This window comes from Drosophila hydei, unplaced genomic scaffold (genome assembly GCF_003285905.1).
Source record: "Drosophila hydei strain 15085-1641.00,03,60 unplaced genomic scaffold, DhydRS2 tig00000090-arrow-arrow-pilon, whole genome shotgun sequence".
Lineage (NCBI taxonomy): Eukaryota > Metazoa > Arthropoda > Insecta > Diptera > Drosophilidae > Drosophila > Drosophila hydei.
The window spans coordinates 854,418-877,681 of NW_022045662.1; the positions used below are offsets into that span (position 1 = coordinate 854,418).

At 44.1% G+C, this 23,264-nt stretch overlaps 1 protein-coding gene across 2 annotated transcripts; it reads right to left on the reverse strand.

The window, feature by feature from the left end:
• Positions 1-1,382: 1,382 nt before the first annotated feature.
• LOC111598145 lies at positions 1,383-15,860 on the reverse strand. Of its 2 annotated transcripts, none has more exons than XM_023313216.2 (6): positions 15,538-15,860; positions 14,591-14,743; positions 9,068-12,465; positions 8,908-8,995; positions 5,880-5,961; positions 1,383-2,944 (listed from the first exon to the last, which is right to left on the reverse strand). In XM_023313216.2, the coding sequence occupies exons 3-6, from the start codon at positions 11,643-11,645 to the stop codon at positions 1,664-1,666; spliced, it is 4,029 nt and encodes a 1,342-aa protein (XP_023168984.2). In that variant the 5' UTR covers positions 11,646-12,465; positions 14,591-14,743; positions 15,538-15,860; the 3' UTR covers positions 1,383-1,663. The 2 variants fall into 2 exon arrangements, with proteins under 2 accessions (XP_023168984.2, XP_023168985.2); XM_023313217.2 differs by having other exon boundaries at positions 9,068-12,468.
• Positions 15,861-23,264: the final 7,404 nt, after the last annotated feature.

Consider the following 23,264-nt stretch of genomic DNA (forward strand, 5'->3'; position numbering starts at 1 on the left):
TATTGCATATATAATTCTCTACTTGTAAAAAAAAAAGAACACGTACCACTTGCAGTGCACGTATGTCTCTTAATTTCCTTTGATTTATTTATCATTTATCTTTTAGTTCTATAATATTTCTTCTTCTTCTTCTTCTGCTTTCCCATAATCTTGAGTTTTTACGTCTATTTGAGAGTTATTTTGTTTTGTTTTTGCTTGTATTGTATAATTCTTTACGTTGATTTCTTTATTTATTATTTTTTCGGAGTATTCAATTGTTTATCTTAGTTATACTTAGTACATCCATACATATATAGTTCATGCTTTGTTCTGAATTTGAAGTCCTCTGTTTTATTTTGTTTTTAGTTTTTTTTTTATTTTGTGATTTACCAATAAGAAAACTATTAGCTAGTCGCTAGTGGTTCAAAGATTACACAAGTTGCTCGCGTATCGTATTTGTATAAGTAAAGTTCTTATATATTGTATAAATTGTTATTGTAAATTGTGTGTTCTTGTCTTGTTCTATATAAATTTCGGCACATTTGATTACGTTTCACAAAGAAAATTGAAAATAAATGTCAATTAATATCGGAGTACGAGACTTGTAGATGCGCCCTGCAGGCATCTTCCCACCTGTTTGTGTCTATCTATGCCAAATGCATATTGATTCTAAGAAATATTTTTATTTAGGCCGTTGACACTTAGAAATGATAGCATACCGAATTTGAAAGTGCTGTTGCTGAGTTAACTGGGTCAGTGGCAAAAATAATTGGACTTATTAGCAGAGCTAGGATTGAGCTAAATTCCCATACCCAAATTCAAAACTGTCTTGCTTCTAGAATATATTTGGATAAAATATCGAATTGCCACAGCTAACAGCAAAATCAGCTCGCACACCAAACCCGACAGCTCCATATCTTACAACAGCAGAGTTCACTTGGCTATTTGCCCCGATAATAGGATGCGCAATCAATAAATAGCTGAACAATTTGTGTGCAAACAATTAAAATGTATTATTTATGCATTCTCTAATTGTGTTTCGGGTATTTTGTATGCCATTGTTTTTTGGGGCAGGGGGCGGCGTGGGGTAGAGGGGCAGATGGGACCGTGGAGAGAGGCTTTTATATTATTTGGTTTCGGTATTTGGCTTATTTGTTAGTTATTTGTAGATAGACATTGAAATAGCTGTAGCCGCAAATAGACAAACAATTAATTATGTTTTATTTGTAATATTAATCGCATTTGAATTGTTCTTAAATATTATTTTCGCTTTTTCTTATATTTTTCGTTTTCGTCTTCGTTTTTCATTTTGTTTTCTTTTTATCAATATTTGAAAAATCAACAAACAGTTAAGTGGAAAAATTGAAATTCATTTAGCATTTTTTTTATATTTAGTATTTTTCATTTCAGTTTTGTTTGGTTTTTTTTTTCGATTATTTTATGTTGCCTAACGCTTAGTCTAGCCTAAACTTTTGACACACCCACATACACACATGTGTGTGTAGTGTTTGTGTGCGGGTGGGGCCACGCACCCACCGCTTGCAAAAAAAAAAACAACACCAGTTTGATCGAATTTCTAAATAGCTTAGATATTAGTATATATTGAGTACTCTTGCATATCATACCTTTTCAACTGCTTACAGCTGCTTCCTCTTCTGCCTTACTTGCTGACTGCTTGTTCTTCTTAACTACCGTTCACATCAACGGCCATGGGCTGGGGCACCGCATGTATGCCATTGGCGAGGCTGCCCGCGCACAATGTCGAGCCGCTCGGCGAGGCGGGCGGCGAAGCGGGCGGCGTCAATGTGGATGGCTGCTCCTGCCCATTGCCGGCTCCATTGGCTGCAGCGCTGTTTGGTAGTGCGCAAATTTTGCCATTGGCTAGCTTCAGTTGTTGCTCGACCAGCTGCTGCTGCTCCTGTTCTTTAGTGACTTGCTGCTGCAGCTGCTCTAGCTCGATATCGTTTTGCTTTTCCTTCTCGTTCTCCTCCTCTTCGTCCTCCTTTTCCTTCTCCTTCTCCTTCTCCTTTTCCTCCTCCTCCTGCTGCTTTTCATTCTCCTCGCTATGCTGGGGTCCATTTCCATTTGCTGTCTCGTTGAGCGGTGGCGGTGGTGGCGGCAATGAATCCAATTGAGTCGACTCCATCAGCGTAAAATCGTTGAGCTCTTTAATCTCCTCGGTTGAAGGCGGCGCCGGCAGGCTCATCAAGCTGTCATAGCTATTCTCTGCTTCCTCCTTCATCTGCGGCTCCTTAGCCTCCTCGACATTCACAGTCACCTGCTCAGCTGCTGTTTCGTTTACATTTCCAAAGGCGGCTGGTGCTGGCACCGGCTCCTGCTCCTGCTCCTCCTGCTCCTGCTCCTCCTGTTCCTGTTCCTTCTTTGGCTCCTGCTGGTCTTTCTGCTCCTGTTTCTCCTGCTGCTCAACAATTCGTTCCGGCTGCACTTGCGGTACATTGTCAGTTCCAAGTTCTAGCTGTGAGCTAAGCACCACAGGCAAGCTGCTGGCATAGCCAGGCTGTTCGATGACATAGAGCTCCTGGTTGCCATAGGAGTAGCGTTTGTTCGAGTCGCTCGAGGAGGTGGAGCTTAAGTCAGACTGGGAGAGACCGGTTTGGGACTGTATGGGCTGTTCGCGGTCAATATCGTGATCCTCATCTGGCACCAGCTGCTCCTCTTCGATGAGCTGCAAGCCGACAGCTGCTCCAACTCCAACTGCAGCTGGCTGATTGGCAAAATCACTGGGCGGTGCATGGATCTGGACCTGTTCATGGCTGGGTGGCAGGCTGCGCTCCTCGAGCGTTGACAGCTTGTTGCTAGTGTCGAAGGGCAGCTCAGTGATGTCTATGCCAGCGGCGGGGCTGTCCGGCGGCTGTTTCGAGTCAATGCCGCGTGCTACCTCCACCACAAAGACCCCATCCTTGTCCGTGTGCATCTTCGTCTCGCGGGCGTTGCGCGAAATGTCCTGGATTTCGGCAAAAAGAGACAGAGAGAAAACAGCGACAAATCAGCTACGGAGCGCCAACAGTTGGACAACACTTGCAACGGATACAGACACAGTGTGAGTGAGCAAGGCAAAAGGGAAGAGTAGAAGTGTTGGAGCTGAAGATGGAAGGAGTGCTAAATGCTTGACAGCAGTGGCCAGGAGACAAATCGAGTGGCTGCCAAGCGGAAAGTGCCGAAAATTGCATTTGCATATGCTTTGCCCCATAACAAATTTACACCTTATACAGAACAAGAGAGAGAGAGAGACAGTGAGAGAGTGAGAGAGACACAAGGTGTATGAGAGAGTAAGTGTAGAGAGAGAGAGAGAGACAGTGCACAGGTGTGACCGAGCTGGGCTGCTTGACAAATAACTAGCACTCGACTGCTGCCAGAGTGTGGCAAAGAAGCCCAAAGGACGACAAGTCAACAACTTGGAAGTAACTGTAAAAGCCTGTTCGACTAGTGGTTACCCTGTACAAACGATAAGTGTTTATCAAATTGTGTTAAAGGAAACTTTTATTTCAAATTTGATATTCTGATTATGAGCCTGTGTCAAAAATACCCTGTAAAAAGCTGAGATATATAGCAATGTCGGCATCATAATAATCTTGTATCTTACAAGTAAACTCTATGAATTAAAGCTGAAAAAGATAGCTCGGCTCTTCACATACATTTTATTTCCTCTTCAAAACACCTCTCAGCCGATTTTCATTGGCATACAAACCAAACAGGAGTGGGAGGCACAGGGACAGGTTCGTATAAAACGATGCCAGCCAAAGGAACTCCCAGCAGATGTACCTGCTGCACTTGCGCAGGATCGATCACAGTCAAGTCGGAAGGGCGCAGGGGAGGGAGGGTATGGGGCGGACATGAAGAGTTTAAGTTTTTATGTTGAAGAGGGGTAAACATACGCTTAGCTCACTTGCTAATGCTATAGACAGAGCTGTCTGATTGATGCCCAGTTTCTGGTCTAGTCAAAGATTGATTGATGAGACAAGAACTAGATCTAGGTTAGCCTGATAATCAGCCAAAGATGTTAGGCTGCTCATGCATCAAGTGACAGGGATGAAGACGGAACACATATGGAATGCAGCTGTCTCTGGCGCACTCCACAACGACAAAGATACAGCTAAGAGATTTACGGGAACAGAGGAAGGGACAGCTATAGAACTAAGCGAAAGAGACAGCTATATATGCAAAAAGTACTCAAGAGCTAAAGAGACGGACAACTATATCTAGTTACCAGCTAAAGTACAACATTAAGAGACGTTCAGGCAGGCAATATCAACAATACAACATCAACATCAACAACAACAACAACATCAACAACAACATCAACCAATCAATCAGTCAATCAATCGAGCATTCAATACTACGACAAAGACGCAGTTTAAGACACACAGAAAGAAGAGAGACAGAGACAACAAAGATATTCAAATAGTAGATGCAGTTCTGGAGATGCACACAAAATCCATAGAAAGAGTTTCATTTCTGTTCCGGAACTATAGCAATGCGTTCCACTAGTTCATGTGAGCTGTATTAATCTACGGAAAGTTAACAACGAAAGTTTTGAGCGATTTCAAACTATGTTTCTAATAACTAGTATATAGCAATGAAGTAGTTTGGTAAAAAGTTACGTCATATATTCAAATGCCTACAAAATGTAAAAGTGAACTAGTTCAAGACACTAAAGTCAAAGTAAATTTGTAAGCTTCTACTTTACATTCAAATGTTACGAAAATCATAATTTAAAAAGAACGTTCATTTGAACTAGTCTAGTGAACTAGTTCAAATTCATAAGAAGTGTTTCAGCTTTTTTATCGATTAATATTGAGCTCACAAGGCTCACTTAAAAGTAGTATATTAAAAAAGTTCAATGAGCTAGTCTATAGTTTCGAAAGAACTAGTTCATTTGGTAACAACTCTTGCTGCGATCAAGTGTGTATCCGTCACTAGTCTTATGGCAGTGCGAGTAAGGAGACGACAACAGGCAAGACAAGACAAACAGTTAAGCAGCTTAACAGCTGTTAAGTAACAGCTCGACGACAGACGACAGATGTTAACTAACAGCTGCTCAGGCTGCTCACAGTTGAACTTACATGGCGCTCTTCGGTGACAACAATTAGATGATTATCTTTGAGCGTCATCTTTGTGACGGAACCGCTGAACGCGAAGGCGGCGCCAGAGATTGTGGGCGTGGTAGCGCCCGTAGATGGGGGCGTCAAAATATCGGGGCTCGTCTCAAATTGAAACTCAATGCACTGCACCCCGCTGGCCAGCGCCAGGGACATGGAACGAATGAGTGATGCATTCGGCCTGAGATTCAGTTCCGGACTCGAATTTCGAGTTGCGGCAGCTGCCGCCTGTTGATTGCTCAGCTGGGATGGCGACGAGAAGGTGGCGACTGACGAGGACGACGACAACGACTGCAAAGTAACAGATTGCACAGGGTTTTTATTTCTTTAGGTGCACGCTCCCACACACACACACGCCCACACACACGCCCACACACACACACGAAGCAACTGAGCAGAATGCAGAAACTTGAATTAGTTTTACGAGTTGCCGCAACTATTTGAATGCATTTCAATTACGTTCTGGAAATGTTCACAAATTTACGCAACATTTTTGCCATTGTTTAAAGGTTTGCAGCAAATGGGCGGTGGGCGTGGCGCTGCCACCCCGCCTGGCAAGCAGCAAAAAGTTGCCAACACTTGACGCCATTTGCCTCCGAATTTCAAATTTGAAGTTTTTCGTCGCGTTTCTTCTTTCTTCTACCACTTCATCATTTGCTCGCTGTTGTGCCTTCATCATCATCTTCATCATCGTCATCATCATCGTCATCGTCATCATCGTGAACTATATGTTGTTGTGCTGCCTTCATCATCATCAACAGCAGCTAGTTGGGCACTTACCTCATGCTTTGAGTCCTGGCCGTGGCCCTGCTCGCTGTCATCGCCAGCGGCACTCGAATTCGCATTTTTGTTCAGCAAATAACTGCGAAGAGAAAAGACAACACAGAGAACGCCAGGAAGAGAGAAAGAGAGAGAGAAAGTTAATATGAGTAAGAGCTAAAGATAAGTAAGTAAAATCCTATGCATATAGCATTTGCAGTCGGGTGGCACAACAAAATTTGTTGCCTACTTTGTGGGGCAATCATAAATGTTTGCCTTAGTGCTGCCAATTTGCTTTAGCAGCCAGAGCGGCAGTGCTGCCCAGCTGTATTTATTTTGCCTTTCAGATAGAGATGCCACACTAAGACGCGCAGCTCGTTTGTTGCTTATAAATATTATAAAATAGGTAATTTTTACAGTTGTAAATGAGACCAGTAATTTATAAAAGATTGAAGCTAGGTAAATCAGTAAATCAGTGCAGAGGCAGCCTAACTGTCACCTTTCAGTGCTGCACCTCAGCTCTACTTCTATTCTCGTTACTTGAGCTATAGAGACTATTGTGGCCCATAGTAGAGCGAGGGAAGAGATTATGATCGCATACAATAAGAACAATCACGTGGACTACAGAGTGCAGCTCATCTAATATGAAACATTTACAAGAAGTAAAGAAGAAACATGAAAGAGAGATTAATGCTCGAAAAGCTGCCACTCAGGAAACCTTTCAGTCCAGATTACCATGTGCACAAAAAAGAAAAACGAAAAGCCAAGGATGCAAAAAAGGACTGCCCATTCGCTGTAAAAAGCTACGATGCAACACTCAGCTCAAGCTGCTTGCGTTAAGAAATGCGTAGGGATTTGTAAATCGATTGTATGCAAACTATTTGAAGCTTCCTAATTTACAGCAGTTTATTGCTATCCACAACATCTACGATATCCCACTTAAGTGCTGCCCATCTGCCCTAGAAGTGCTGACAGCCAACACAGAGAGCTTAAGGTAGCAGACGCAGGAAAAGAACGAGCTTATGACACTCTTTAGAGCTAAGTGCTTTGGCAAATGCATGAAAAACAAGCGCCACTGAAGGTGTGTTGCATATGAGTAATAGCAAATGTTGTTTACATCCCTAATCTGCGTCCCCGAACCCGCTATACCCCTACCTTACCCCTGCTTAGGCTACCCCCTGCTCAGGCATCCTTCAACCCTTGGCATACTTGAGAGACCTTCGCATTTTACTCTCGTTTTTAGTGCGTTTTTTTTTTCTTTCATTTTTTTTCTTCGCAAACATTTGTACAAATTGTCGCACACACACACACGCACACACGCACGCACGGACGCACGCACGCACGCACACTCACGCACAACTAATTTCTCGTCTCGACAGTTTATTGTGCAATTTCCTTTCTCAACCAAACACATGCGTACCTCAGCTCCCGGGTCCTAGTGTGTGACCACAGTTGGAAACTTGAAAAAATATGCGGACCTCATTCGCCCTTGCTCGACTAGCAGATACCCTGCCCTGTTCTACCCTTTTTGTTTTAGCTTTCTTCTTAAATGTTAGCTTGAACTTATGTCAGCTGTTTTGTGCAAAACAAAAATATAAAGGCATAAGCGACAGAGCCAAGATGACGGTGCAAGTCTCACGTCCAAGATTGATCTATGAGCTGCTTTCAGGTGGCTAATCCAACCTATATACCCTGCCTGCACCATCATATTCAATGTGTTCAAGGCATAAAAAGGCAGGCGAAAATTTATTTCCGCTGCGCATTTGTCGACTTTCATCTCGTATGGCACCTTTTTGTGGAAACTGGCAACTGGCAACTGGCAACTGGTTTGCGGTTGCCATTTTGACGTTTTATGCGTTTGCTTTGGGGCTTGCAACAAGGCGACGAAGGCGGCGACGGCGGCGGCGCCTCTCGCCTTGTTAGCTTCAATGCCACTTGCCATCTTCATCATCTTCACTTGTCTCTATTGCCCTCTCACTCAGTCGCAGCCCATCCTTGTTGGGCTGTGGGCTGCTTCCGCTTCCGGCGCTGTCTGTCGACGCGCCCGCCGTTGATTTGTGGCGCCTTTAGATTTTCGGGGCAGCTTTCATCTTAACGCCCTGCCCATGCCGCCCTTCACTCAGTTCCTGTTCCTGTTACTGTTACTGTTTCAGCTTCTGCTTCTGCTTCTGTTTCTCTTCCTTTTGCCTTGCATGGCCTTCATTTTGTTTGGCATTTAGTGCCCGCATATAAAAAGCAACGGCAACAAATTCCCATTTACGTGGCAAGCTCGAGATTTATGTGTATCGCAGGAGGCTGTGCGCGGCTGGGTGGCAGCAGCAACTGCGGGGGCAGTAGAAGCAGAGGCAGGTCTCGCTTGAAAGGATGTTGCGTGCTGACATTGCGTCACACCCAAGTTCTGGCTAAGTCACAGATTTGCTGCGAGAAATAAAATGCCAGAATGAAGCTGATAAATGCGATTTGCCACGCCTACCCAGCCGAGTCGTCTCCCATGTGTATTATGCTTATTTCTATGGTGACTGCGCCAGCGTGTGTGTGGGTGCAAGACATGTGGGTATTAGTCAAGCCAAGCTGCTGTTGCTGCTGCTACCAGGTAACCCTTTTGGCGCTTTGAAAGCAACTGCAGCTGGCTTGCCTTCAGCCTTGCCTCCTGCTGTCCGCCTTCCTCCTTTTTTGTAAAATAAACAGTGCTTTGGCTTAGGAGCTGGTTTCATCTTGCTTTACGTTGTCTTTGCTGCGCGTGCTTACTGCAGCAATTGCCACCATTTGGCTCTCAATATCTGCCCCGCCAGCCCCGTCTGCCTGTCAGTGCTTTCAGCTTCATTGAGCATTCGCAATTATTTTCGAGTTTCATGCACATTGCAGCTGAGCAATGCCTGAGCATGCCGAGGGATCCCTCGAAAAGCTAATCCGTCTGACATTGCTTGGCATTGCCATAAAGAGTTCTTACATGCGGCAGCAGCTGAAGCTGAAATGCCCAAAGTACTTTGCCCCTAAGCTGAGCCATAGAGCTCACATATCAGAACGCACAAAGGAATCATTCACTTACCGAACGGCGCAATACATGGACGTCAGTAGTCCGGCGGGCAGAACGACTATGATGAGACCCATCGAAACGGCAAAGAGATTTAAGAAGCCTGTAAAGATGTAAAGTAAAGAAGAAGTTGAGTTAGATAGCCGTGGCAGCAGCTACATCAGATTCTGCTCACCATCGTAGTTGGCCAGAGGATCCTCGGATAGGGCCGTGGCATTGCCCATGCGCTCGCCATGCAGCAGTGGTGCCATGGCAGATGCACCACCAGACTTTGTGCCCTTGATGCTCTCATTGTGCTGCTGTAGCGTGGCATTGAGGAGTTCTGCAATGGGCAGTTCCTCGCGATGCAAATGACTGAAGCCATGATTCAGCGACTGATGGCTGAGTCCGTGTTGCGCCTGCTCTGCATCCTGCTGCTGTAGTCGATGCGTCGGACTCTCAAATGGATAGGAACCCTCGACGCCATCGAAGCCGCCGCCAGCGCCATCATCAATCAGATCGCCGCCATACTGAATGGAGCTCTCAATGATGTCCGGATCATTGGACAGACCCAGGCCGTTGCTCTCAATGTCGTTCTCATAGATGCTGCGACCCTGGCCGATCAGCTCGCCTGGCATATAGTCGATTTCCTTTAGCTCTATCTGCGGCGGCAGCTCCCCAATAACAGGCACTCCAATTGCCAGATCAGGCAGCACCGCTGGTTGTATGATTATGTCCGGCTGCTGGGAGCTTAGGGGGACTTGTGGTGGCACCGATTGCTGCTCCACTTCAATCACCGATTCACCTACATAGGTCACATCGAGCGGTGGTGCGCCATCCGAACTAGAGCTGGGACTGCGCAAGATCTTCAGCGCATCGGCCGTGTGATGCTGCGGCGAGAGTATGATGTCCTCCTCATAGCGGGCTGTAGCTGCTGAGAGGGTCTGCGATTGCGACTGATCCTGCCTGTAGCTGGCGGGAAAGAATTGATTCTCAAACTGAAGCTTGCGCTGCTGTTGCTCGCTGTTAGAGCTGGCTGTGGGCAGGGACTCGCCCACCTTGACCTCCGTATTCGATATATAGAAGATGGTATCGGAGTCGCGATCGATGCTCGGCTTGCGTGGCAGCGGCGGTGGCGGTGGCGGTGGTGGTGGCCTTGGCAAGCCACCGCGATCGACACCCTTCGTATCCGCCATGAACAGCTCGTCGGCGGCATCCTGTGGCGGACGCACAGCCGGCGGTGGGGCATCCGAGTGATACGGATAGCTGAGCATCGAGCTGAGATTCAAGTGCTCTGCGCTAGCGCTGGAAATGTTCTCGGTGCTGTTGTCAATGATCTCCACAACGAGTATCTCATCGTTGGGCTTGTTGCCCTTCACGTCGCTGATCGCTGGCTGCCGATAGGAGAACTCCAGGTCTTCGCTCTCATTGCCGAAGGCCTCCGACACGTTGATGTGGATCTCAATAGCCGCTGGCTCGGGTCTGCCCACCCCGGCACCCACGCCAGCGCCACCGCCCATGCCAGCTGCAGGTTGGGTGGAGACATCGGCGCGATCGATTACGTATTGGGTAAAGCGTTCCTGAGTCATGGGCGAGCTGGGCGGTTTGGTGGTGCCCACCGCTGGTTCCTGTGGCAGCGGATAGTAGCCCTGCGTGTCACGGAAATTCGTGGAGGCCACTATCGAATCGACTGTCGAGTCATAGACCTCGATTTGTATATCGGATATTTTGGATTCGGTGCGCGGTGGTGCCGCCAGCACCGCTGGGCCTGCCACGGTAATCTCAGCCGCTGCCATGGGCAGTCGGGTGGTGCTGCTCTGCAGTTCGGGCACCTGAAAGACTGTTGTTGACAACACAGACTGCGTGTGTGGTGCAGCCGGCTGGGTGGTTGTGGTGGTGGTTGCCGGTCGCTGCGAAGTGCTCTCCACATTCGGTTCGAGCAGAGCTGTTGGTGCCAGAATCTCCACGATGCGTCCCTCACGCAGCTGCTGCTCAATGGTCTCGTCATGTCCCAGCCGCTGTGGCTGCTCCTGGTGGTTGGGCGCCAGTGGTTTCTTTAATGGATGAACCACACTAAACGTTTTCTCGCCCATAAAAATGGGTCCCAAATAGCCATTCGGTACGGGCAGCAGCTCAGGCTCTGTGCTGCTGCCTAGAGTGGTGGTGGGGGTGGTGGTGCTGCTCGTGGTACTGGTAGTGCTGGTGGTGTCTATTTCCATATTCTTGGTGGTTGTTGCTGCCGTTGCAAAGTGTTGCTGTTGCAGCTGCTTCTTCTTGGTCAGCTTGAGTCCATCGTGTCCACTGCCAATTGGTGGTGCAGCCGTCATTTCCAAGTCCAGCAGCCGCACCACCGCATCCACCGACTGTGTCGGCTGGTGAGTGCTCAAAGTGTTGCTGTTAGCAATATTTGCTAATGTTGTTGCTGCTGCTGCTGCTGTTGTTGTTGTGGTTGGCGCTGCTGTGGTTATTGACTGGCTGTTTGCATTAGCAACTGTTGCTGCTGTGCTGGTAATTGTTGCTGCTGTTGCAGTCCTTGCTGTTGTATTGCTGCTGTGCTGATGCAGCTGTTGCTCATGCTTTGTAGTTGCAATCAGTGTGGGCGTATCGCCCGCAACACCAAATTGCAAACGTTGTGTTGCTGCTGCACTCGCTGTAGCGGCAATTGATGCCGCTCGCGTTTGGCCATTGCTGCTGTCGCCGACCAGCAGCAATATAAACCACAGGACAATGGCAGCCTGGCCACGCCCACAACAGCTACGTGTAGCAACTGCCATGTTGCGGTTGCTGCTGCTGTTGCTGTTGTTGCTGTTGTTGCTGCTGTTGCTGTTGTTGCTGTTGCTGCTGCTGCTGCTGTTATTTTGATTATGCTTCGTCCTTTGCTTGTGCTCTCTTGTTTTCTTATGTAAATTTAGTTTTGATTTCGCTGCTACTGTTGCGGCTGCAACTGTTGCTGCTGTTGCTGTTGCCTTTGGCACTTAATTTCCCCCTTTACTATTGCTGTTGCTGTTGGCACTTGGCATTGTCATGTTGCACTTCAGGCTGCTCGGCATCTTCGTCTTCGTCTTCATCAACATCTTCAGCAATCCGCGCAGCCGTCGCAGCTGTCGCCGCTTTCATTCATTCGCTCAATATGCTGTTGCAGTTGCTCAGGCTTGAGTGGTTGCTGTGGCTGTGAGTGTTGTTGCTGCTGTCGCTGTTGTTGCTGCTGCTGCTGTAGCTGCTGCGGCCATTTTCTGCGGCTGCAGCGCCGCGGCTTTACTTTGGACTCTGCTACAACTGCTGCGGTTGCTGTTGTTGCTGTTGCTATCGCTGCTGCTGCTGCTGCTGCTGCTGCTGCTGCTGCTGCTGCCGGCGGGCGTCGTTCTCTTTGTTGGCACACAAATTTCAAGATACAAATAAAATATATATATAAGGAAATAAAGGCATAAAATAAAAAATGGTCTGCTGCTTTTAGCACTTAACGCGGCGCGTTTCGCCTGCTGCTTCGTATTTTGCTTTCTCCTTTTTCCTTTTTTTTTTCGTTTCTCTTTTTTGCTTTTTTATTTTATTTTCTCTGTTCTCGCCTTTGCCTCTGCGCTTCGCTTCGAATGAGTTCTGCTTGAGTGGAAATGAAATTTAAAATAACGAAATATGCTGCAACAACTAGAGAGTTGCTGCTGCTGCTGCTGCTGTTGCAGTTGCGGGCAATGCAATAAAAAGTAATGCAACGACGCGCCAAAGTATGCTATGAAAAGAAGACCAAGACGAAGACGAAGAAAAGTCGAGTGCAGAGCACAAAGCGAAGTTAAAATAACGACCATAAATAAAGCCTGTAAATTGAGTTGCAAGCTCCACAAAACCTTTTCGCTCCCATTTCGCCAACGAATGTGTTTCCACTCATGAAGTATATCTAATATAGTGTTCTAACAGCATCCACAATCAAGTCATAAGCTGCTCTCGCATCAATTTAGTTTCTCTTCAAGGTATCTGCATCATCTGTCTGCTGTCAGAATCTCGTCTTAAGACTTCATATTTTTTTCATACAAATATATATATATATATATATATATATATATATATATATATATATATATTTTAAGAAATTACTTAAATTTATTATTTTATGTATTTTTATTTTTATTATTTTATTTTTTTACTTAATTTTTGTATTATTTTATTTATTCAATTACTTTAAATGTATTTAAAAAAAAAGCTATTTTATTTAATATTTATTAATCTTTGTAATATATTTTTTAATATTTTTTATTATCATTCTATTAATTTTATTATGTATTTTACTTTTATTAATTTATTCTTTGAATATATTTATTAATTTATTATTATATTATTTAGTTTTATATTCTTCATTCTTCACCCAAAATTTGAGTTTCATAATTGACTCGTGGCAAACGTAAAACGGAATGCCCCTATTAAAATAACGGTTTGACCGTTTAAGACCTAAATGGACACTAAATACTGAAATGCCCATTCAGATTTTAACGCTTAAGCCTCGAAAGGACGACAATTCTTGATTGAAGCGAAAGAGTGCACTGAATAGAACTTGAGGACTTCTGATTGAAAGCCCGTGAAAATGTGAGCGAAAATAAAGATTAGTTGCCATAGCAATTACACGAAAGTTTGTTTGCTCTAAAGCTGCTTTTTGATGCTCCACACAATGCGAGTGGCAGCCAGCATAAAGATAATAAAAGGCGAGAAATGGCTGGCACTTGAGCAAACAAGTTTTCAAATTAAAAAATTTATTTTATAAATATTTCCATGAAATAGAAAATATCTCAAGTGTGGCCTGAAAGTCCGAAAGTCGTTAACTGTTGCTTGCCTTTCATCGCAGAGGCTCAGCCCAGATGAGTCTTTGAAAAACAAATGGTAAATCAAACGGAAACTTCTATAAAATATACGAAATAAAATGCATTTTTTTATTAGCCAAATGAAACGCAAACTAAAGTCAAGCTGAGTTCTGAGCTGGCAATAAGGAGCTGATGAGAATTTTTGATTTATGTGCCGTTAGGCCTGAAGCGATAATGTTTAATGCCGCAACAAAGGAAATTCGCATTTTCACAATTTCAGGAAAAATGGATAAAGGAAAGTAGAATATGAAATGCGAGAGGCTCTGAGTGTGTGAAGTTATTTGTTTAGAGCAAAATGACGATGGAGCCAAGGCGAGCGAGGGAGACAGCAAGGCAGAACGGCAGAGCAGCAGAGAGTGGGGAGAGAAATTGAAAATGAAAACAAAATATGCCATAGAAATACGAATTTTCCAATTTTCCAATTTTCTCGTTTTCGGTCTCGTTCCTGTTGTCGTTTGTGTGGCGCAAGTGGAGCGAGGGAACTTTTTATTGCTTTTTGTCTTTGGTTGTAAACCCGAAAATGCGATGCAAATTAAATATAAAGCCTGCCAAATGATTCGATTTCAAGCTTCAACCCTTGGCCCCGGCCATCAGAGGCAACCTCAAGCAAAAGGTTGCGGTTAGCTCTTTGCTCTGGACCCAAACAGCCGCCCCATCATCACGCTGCCTGTTGGGCGAAAAACAATGTTGGGGTCAGCATTGGCAGCCTAAGCAAATGCCAGCCAGCTGCCCAACGCTATGCACTTTGTCCATTTACAAAACCGCAAAATCAACTGCAAAGCGACAACAACGACGAGAGCAACAACAGCAGCAACGAAAATGTTCTTTAAATGTTCATTTGATAAGAAGGTGAAGATGAAGTCTGTTTTACTTACCGGCAAGAGATGCTGCTGCGCCTTCTTCTTCTTCTACTTCTATTTTCGCTTTTGGGCCCCGCAAGGTAATCCAAGGGTCCTTGCGCAGCCTTCGAGTCTCGCTTGCGTGCCAACCACAATCACACACTCAGTTCACAATAGTTTTGCTTAGCACTGGAACAAAAATAAGTAATTGCTGGTGTGAAAACTGACTCAGACTTGGCTTTTGGCCAGCTGCAACACGCGACACGCCCGGCAAGACAAGCACGCGCCAACGCCAACTATTGTTGGTGCTGCAGCAGCAGCAGCAACTGCCGCAACAGCAACAACAAAGCACAAAACGCGCGCGCAAAATAACAAATTTATTTAAAAAAATAAATAAAATAAACTTTTGTAAGTTTTTCAAATATTTTTGAATTTGAAATTTTTTTCAAGCTTTCAACTGCATCTCAAATGCTTTCAATATTTTTCAAAAATATTTAAAATATTTTCTCAATTCTTTGAACCTTTTCTTAACAAATGTTTTCTTAGCTCAAATTTAATAAAGTTTTTTTTAAACTTTTTCTCAAATAAGTCAAAATATTAAATTAGTTCAATATATTTTGAAATATTTAAAACTTTCTTAATTTAATTAAAGTCTTCACAAGAATTTTTTTCGAAAATTGTTTTCAATCTATTTTAAACGTTTCAAATTGTTTGCAGAATTTATCAAAACTTTCTTTTGGCTTCTCAAAATATTTTTTCAATTTTTTTAATTAATTAAAGTTCTCAAACTGTTAATTAAATTTTTTATACGTTGGACATTTCAAAAAGTTTTTCATATTTATTTTTGCGGCTTTATTTTGTTTGCTTGTTGTTAAAACAGAGAAGAAAAAAAACAAAAAATAATAATAGGAGGAGTGGAACGGGTTAAGGTGGGGTAGGTAAGTGCGGGTTGGTGGTGCTGTGGTTGAGGAGTTTTATCTCACGGCTGTTGTTTTTTTGTTTTTTGAATGATTTGTTGGCGCTTGGCTTATCCGTTGGCGTTGCCGCTGCTGCGTCCTTTAGCTCCGAAAACCGCACGCAAACTGCGCAAATCGCATCGCATCCTTTGGTCTAAAAGGACGACTGGACGAGCGATTCGCCGCCTTCGCCGATTCACAGCTGTTGACGGCGACGTTCGACGTCGGCAGCGAAGCATCGTTTGGCAGCTGCGCACGCGCTGCCGGGTTGCTGTCTTCGCTAAGCGCAGTGTGGCCAGACTCTAGACATTGCCTGCAATTGAAGATGCTATATCAAACTCAAATTTCCTTACGAAAAAATGGGAAATTGCCTAACAAAAACAATGCGTTTGGTTTTATTTAATTTTTGATTTTTTTAAAACTAACTTAAATTTGTTGCTTTATTTGAAATTCTAATCAGTCTGGCAACACTCTACTTTTTGGCTTGTGCCAAGCTCAATTCACTTCCAGTCTACACATTACACTTGCTGTAGAGTTTCGTAAGCTGGTAGCGTGGTGAAAAGCTAGCGACAAATTAAGCTCAGCTTTGGTTGTGTCTTCGCTAAAGTAAATCTTTCCGTATGAAAGCTGTGCATGCTTAAGCTTTAAGCCTAAAAGGCGGCACTAAGACAATATGTGTAATTTACTTAGGCAAAGCTTTTAACCATATCAGATTGAAAGCAGTTGAGTTGAAAGGTGGATTAGATCATGATTCGAGTAATTATTAGAGACCTACATATTTATGTATTTATTATTTATATTTTATTTATTTTTTGGTGTATGTGCTCCTCTCTACACGCTATACGTCTGCTGGCTTTATCTCTCTCTCTCTCTCTCTAGTCCCTCTCAACATATCAAACTTTCGCTCTTTCTCTCTCACTCCATATTTCCTTCAGTATATATAGCTGTCTCTATACTTCTGTAGTTCCCTCTCTCTCTTGCTGTGTGACTAATTTTTTCTCTTTCTCTTTCGCTCTCTCTCTCTCTATCTCTCACTCATTCACTCTCTCTCTCTCTCTCTCTTTCTCTCTCTACCTCTGTTTCTTTCTACCTTTTAGCATTCGTAATCATAGATTTCTGTTATTCAACATCATTCAGCAGTCGAATGGAATCTCTTTATATTGGCAAAATTCCGCATGGATTCCCGTTGTCTGGCGCGAAGCCTGTCGCTTCTACCTGTTACAGGTATACTCAATTCTCCCTCGCTCTCTCGCAGTCTTTGTAGCTGTCATTCATTCTGTTGTTGATCCGCTTGATCCATTTGATAATGCAGCCCGCACGATAATTCCCATAAATAATTCGCGTTTGGATTATGTAAACCTCTTTCGGGCCGCTCTTTTGCGTAGCGCTGAGCGTGGTTGTTGCTTTTGTCGTTGCTGTTGTTGTCTACGCTGTGGAATTCGAGGCAGCCGCCAGAGGCGACACTCCCAACACGAGCAACATCGACATCAACTGTCGAGCGCCGGTGGCAACGTCTCCATCTCCAGAAACCACACCGCACCACCGACTAATGCTTCTTCTTCTTCTTCTTGTCTGTCAACTATTGTGTGCGTGTGTGGTTGACAGCCTTTGCTTCAGCAATTTGGCATATGCTTGGCAACGCATTGGCTTGGCACCACCTCCACACCACCTGCGCAGCGCTGTGCATATGGCTGCCCGCTTAATTGACTTTTTACACAATATATATATATATATTATTTATAATGGATGGAGTATGACCTCAAGGCACTTCCATTGGATTCATTTTATATCATTTCATATTTTTTATTATTTGAATTTTTTAGTTTCAGTTTTAGTTTTTTCTTTTTTGGCGCAACGCTTTCTTCTGCAGCTGCCGTTAGACCTGGTCGAGGCCGCTCGCATTTATGGAGCGTAATGACCAGTAAACAGAGAAGCCGTTAAAATGCCAGCCAAACACTTGCACACATGCAAAGCATTCCGATTGGAGTCAACGTTTGCTTCGTAGAGGAAAATTCAGTTCAGCTGAAGCTAAGACAAGTCCTAAAGGCTGAGAGTCTACAACTAATAGCTAAGTCCATCCTATTTTTTAACTAAGATGCCTCTGGATTACTTCTCTCTCTCTCCCTTTGTATCTCTCTTTCTTTCTAAAGACTAAAACTAAGACTAACAGCTATGGCAACCGCAGGCCTCCGACCTAGATAAAGGCAATTTAGGGCCACAACTAAAGGTCTTTCTCTGACATAGCCAAAGAGCGCATCTTCTGTAGAAGACAAAGACAAAGACAAAGACTAAGGCAAAGAGAGAGAACTTTGATTAATGCCAAAAGTGGAGCTCACAGAGAAGATCAAGCAGGAGCTGAGTTTAAGAACTAAGAGAGGTTGTGGTGGTGGCTAAGACAGAAGCTTAGGCGCAGCATAAGAAGGAAACTAAAGCGTGGGCAAAGACCAGAGACAGAGGCTAAGACTGAGACTAAGATGAAAACTAATGTGAAGTCTTAGCTGAGGCAGAGGCTGTTGTAATGACTAAGGAGGAGACTATTTTAGAAGCTAATGCATAAGCGTAGCCCCAGGCTAAGGCGGCGCATAAGCCTAGTGGTTTAAGCTGAGGCCAGTAACCGTTCCAAGCCAAGCTGGAGACTCAAGTGTAGTATAAGGCTAAGCCGGAGAGCTAATTGCCCAGCAAAGGCAAACAGGGAGGCGGCGCAGTAGCCAAGAGGCTGAAGCTATGACCAGAGGCTGCGGCTGACGTTAAGACCAAAAGCCAGTGGCTGAGCCATTGACAGCGGCAGCTGACACAGAGACTTAGGCTAGCTGCTCTCATTGTGTGCCGCATAGCCAGAGGCGCCATCGATCACACACCACTGGCCAGCGCACCACCAAGCGAGCACTTTGCTGCGTAACGGCTCATTTTAATGTGAGCCGCACACTTGACGCACAGCTTGGCCGAGCTCCAACTCTCCATAGCTGTTTCAGTTTCCCCTGGCTGCAGCCACTCCTCAGGCATTTGCCACGCTTTGGCATGCATCGCTGAGAGGAGCCAATTGGTTGGGGCGACGCGTTGACAACTGGCGTCGATTTATGCGCCAAGCTTTTCCACGAGTTTTCCCGCTGCGCGTGCCTGCCATGCCAAATGCCATGCTGTAAATTCTCTCTTCATTTGCCATTTGCCATTTGCCGATCGTCGATCGGCGATCGCCAATCGAAACCGAAACGGTAAACGCGGCCCGCAGTCGCCGTCCAACGACTCCGACATCGACAGGCCAGTCAAAGTCCAACTGGGATGCCGTTGTCAAGGCTCATCCATCAGCATTTGCTTGGGCAACAGCCGCAGCTCCACAGCTGCTAGCTCTATGCCAAGCCAACTTTGAGGCCAGAACGCAGCCCAGTTGACCAATCATCCAGTTCGGCAGCTCGACTAGGTCAAGCAACTGCCTAAACGGCTGCTGCAGCAAGTTCCACTTGGAATGCACCTAGTGGCAGTGCCAGTGGAAACCTTTCCGAATATGCCCCAAAGAACAATAGCAAAAAAAATTCAGTAAGGCACAAAGCGCGAAATGTGTAAGGAACTAAAAGAACTTATCTATAGATTAAAGAGAGCAACTTCATTCCATTCTTGGCCAGCCTGAACAGGCGAGTCCTTTTATAAGCTTTATATGTCCTACGTAAGCTTAAATACTCTGTGAAAACTTTTATTTTGAATCCATCTTTTGTTTCACATTCTTTCTCTCTTTCCTTTTCACGTCAACTCTGCACTTATCTTCTGTATTTTTGCTCTGCAGTATTTTTTTTACTTTTGAAAATGTCTCTAATTGAAGTATATATGCAATATATTTCCGGTTACAGATATATTTCAGTTTCTTGTCTCACTTTATGCCTTTACAACTTTGCTTCTCTCTTTCTTTCTTTGTCTCTCTTGCAATATCCCTTTGTCAATCTCTAAGTCTCTCTGTATTGCTTTATCTCTTTCTCTTTCTATTTCTAACGCTCTTTCCCTTTCTCTCTCACTCTCCCTCTCTTACCTTGTTTATTATTACCTCCCTGTCTATCTCTTATTCAGCCCCTCTCTGAAAGTCAACCTCTTTCTTCGCCTCTTTTCTCTCTTACTGACCTTTATCGCTTTTCATTATCTTCATCTCTCTCACTCTCACTCTCACTCTTTTTCTCTCTAACACACACTCTGTTCCTTGCACTCTTTTATACTCCCTATCTCACCATCTTCATCTCTCGCGCCCTCTCGCTAGATCTGACACTTCCTCCCGATATTTCTTTCGATATTATATCTCTCTCTCACTCTTTCTCTCTCTGTTTCTCTCTCACACTCTCTCTCTCTCTTATACATTTGTTGCTCTCTCTCTCTCTCTATGTTCTGCTCACACTTTTTCAGTCTCTCTCTCTATTAAATCTATTTCTCCCTCTCTCTCTCTTTCTTTTCTTTCTCCCCTCTCACTCCCTCCCCCGTCTCCCACACACACTTCAACACATTTTCTATTTAATTATAAGCATTCCATATATATACTAAATGCCTTATACAAATCATATATAATATTCTTCTCGCCCATTTATCACTTTCCTTTTTCAATTACATTTTCACCCGTTTCACGCTCTTCACTCGCCGCTGGACAATTAAAAGTTCCTACTTGGATTTGAATATTTTCCATATATCATATTTCTAACTCATCTGCCATTTCGAGCGCGCACCACTTGCTTGCAGCTGGAGCCAGAGTGGTTTCGATATATGTAAAAATCGGGTTATTTCATCAATTTCCATGCACAACAAGCCTGAAGAAACGTGTGAGAAATGCGATTGGGATCGTTAGCATTTAGTTTTATGGCGCACTTATGCTTACGATGAGATGTGATGAGATGAATTTCTGTGTGCTTGACCGAGGTGGGCTTTGGGCTTTGGCCTCCGGGGGGAGATTTTGGTCAATTTATGGCATATGCGATAAGAAACTTTCGCATTTTTGGGATTTTTTGTCGAAGTGCAACAAGCGAATTGGTTGTTTGTGAGTCTTTGTTGTTGTTGTTGTTGTTGTTGCTGCCGTTGCTGTGGCTCAATAAAGTTTATGACTAAGCTTTGACCACTGCCTCGATGCCGGGGCGGGGAGGCGTGGCGTGTTGAGCTGTTCGCATAGTTGATTGAATCATCGTTTAGCAAGCGGCATCAATTTCACTTTCATTTCGGCTGTTGTCACTTCTTCTTCTTCTTCTTCTTCTTCTTCTTATGCGTTGCTCAATTTCTTTTCATGGACAGCCGCCACGCCCCTTGTTTCACTTTCTTTTGACTCATGCAGCGCCTCTGCTTCATTTGCGTGGGTGACAACATCCGCAGAGATCGAGTGAGCTAGAGTGAGAAGCGCAGAGAGCGACGCAACTCTTGTAGACAATGCCTGGGCACTGTGCCTACTTCTACTTTTTCTACCTAACTCTATATCGATTTCATCATCTGCCAGCTGTTGGACATCCGCTCGCCCCTCAACCATCTACCCCACTCCCTCAATACACAATTAATGTGCATTATTGTCGACCCAAAAAAAAAAAAAAAACGAAGCGGTAAAAACATATCTAAAGACAAGCAAGCAGAAGAGTAAATAGATATGTATTTCTTTTGAGCTGTTACAGTAGAAATTGTTGAGCAAATATTTTGCCTGGGCAAAAGAAATGAAAGGAAAATACAACAACAACAACGAAGACAAAAACCTGTCGTGAAATTGAGAAAATTGTGTTTGGGCTGCTTTTTTTTTTGGGCTGTGTGTATTTGCACAGTTGTTGTTGTTGTTGTTGCTGTTGTTGCTGCTGCTGCTGCTGGGCAATGTTTTCGTTTTCATTATGGTTCGCGTTCGCATTGCCAGCGCATGACTCAAAGGCCAAAGCCAAAAACAAAAAGCTCAATGCATAGCATACGTCAGCTCAATGAGAACGACTAACAAATACCCTGTACAGCACTGACAACTGCTCTACAGAGTGTAGTCGAGTGCAAGGCCTAAGCATTTCTGTACCTAATTAACACGAAAGTCCAGCTACATCCAAAATATACAAAAATTGTGATATTTTTACAATTAAATAAGGTAAAAATAATAAAAAAAATACGAGCCTTGAGCTCAGAGCTTAAAATGCTGCAACTTCATAGAGCGAAGCTTTATTTTCACACATGAAATTATATATGTCCAAGATATGATATATTAAATATATATGCATATATTATGTGCAGAACTCTTGAGCTTGAATCTACGGAATATGATTGGCTAGTGAGCAGGGACTTGAGAGCTGCAATGATTCTGTTTAGTTGGCTCTGCCTTAAAAGATTTCCAATCTTAGTAAAATTTTCTTAAGAAATAGAACAATTTGAGCTGGAATGTTATAGCTTCATTGTTTCTGTTTTACGCTTCATAGTAAAATATTGAAATGGTTTGCAGTTTCACGAAAATAAGTTGAAGCTTGCTGTATGCTCGCCTCTCCCTTGCATTATTTACAGGGTATTGTAAACAAAGTTTTTTTTGTATTCGGCTGCGTTTTCGCGTTCGATGGCGGCAGCGAAATTTAGAAATGAGAAACAACAAATAACTTTCTTTCATCCGTGGGCTCAATTCTGGCGACAGTCACGTTCCTTGGCTGCCCTGAATTGTTGTTCCGCCCCGAGTTCATTCGCCGTTCAATTGGTAATGTTGTTGTTGTTGTTGTTGTTGTTGTCCGAGCAAGTGGTCAAGTGGTTAACCGGCCGCCTGCCTTGCCACAGAAATCATAATTTGCTAATAAATTTCATTTCCATGTCGCGTCGTCGTCTTCATTTTTGTAAAGTGAAAGTTCGTAAGCCAAAGGCCCCTCCGTCATCCGCCCCCCTCTTGCCCATCCCTAGCACGATCCCTACACCGTGCGCGCTCAGCCCTCTTACAATGGTGCCAAACGCTGTGAACAAGGCGCCGAAAGCTGAGCTGGTCAGTTACCTTTTCCGAACAGCCGCAAAAAATGAAGATGAGCGGAGCAAAACAAAAGACTTAGAACACAAACTTACTGTTGATATTGGCATTTCCGCTCGTTGATTTGTTGTGCTCATAAAAAGCAGCATACATCAGCCTTTTAGGCACGCCAACGTATTTATCTATATATAAGCTCTTCCGTTAGCACTTAGCACTTGCCCAACGAGCACGAGATCTATTAGGGTTTGAGTGCGCATAGGTACTTGGTCATAGATGTTGCTTCAACTTCGTGGAAATTGGAATGGACTCTTTAATGACAGACTACGGCTAGCTATTGGGCTCACATATCAAGCTTGGCTGATCACATTGGGCTGCTGGGTGTACTCTAGTCGGGCATGCTCATTCTTTAGGCTGTATCACACGTTCTTCTGCTTCTGCTATTGCTCAATAGATCGTGTTCGGAATAGCATTAGGAAACACTCTATCTAGTAATCGACTGGACACTGTACTGATATAATGCAGGGTATACTCTAGTCCAGCATGCTCACAGCCCAATACACAGTCAAGTATAATCACTTAAAATATCATAAAATAGATTGTTTCAGGCTTTCAGGGTAGATATAGTAGATTGATTGCAGAATAAGCTTACAGGGTATACGCAAGTTGATCAATTTTTAAGCTCTTTCAGCGTCATACGTGTTTGGCAATAAATCGCCGCTCGCTTGTTCTCACTGCTGACAGAAAATAAAAATAAACTAAATCACATTGTCCGTCGTAATCTGCAGTTAAAGATTTCACTCTCGTTTTCCGTTTCGAAAAGAGGCTGAAAAGAAATGAA

Bases quoted from the DNA above. Each gene is read 5' to 3' on its own strand.
- LOC111598145 (XM_023313216.2), bottom strand. From the start codon at position 11,645: ATGGCAGTTGCTACACGTAGCTGTTGTGGGCGTGGCCAGGCTGCCATT. The intron at 8,996-9,067 runs GTGAGCAGAATC...ACATCTTTACAG, and splicing joins TCCTCTGGCCAACTACGATG to GCTTCTTAAATCTCTTTGCC. The intron at 2,945-5,879 runs GTAAGTGCCCAA...GCCGAAATCCAG, and splicing joins GCCAGGACTCAAAGCATGAG to GACATTTCGCGCAACGCCCG.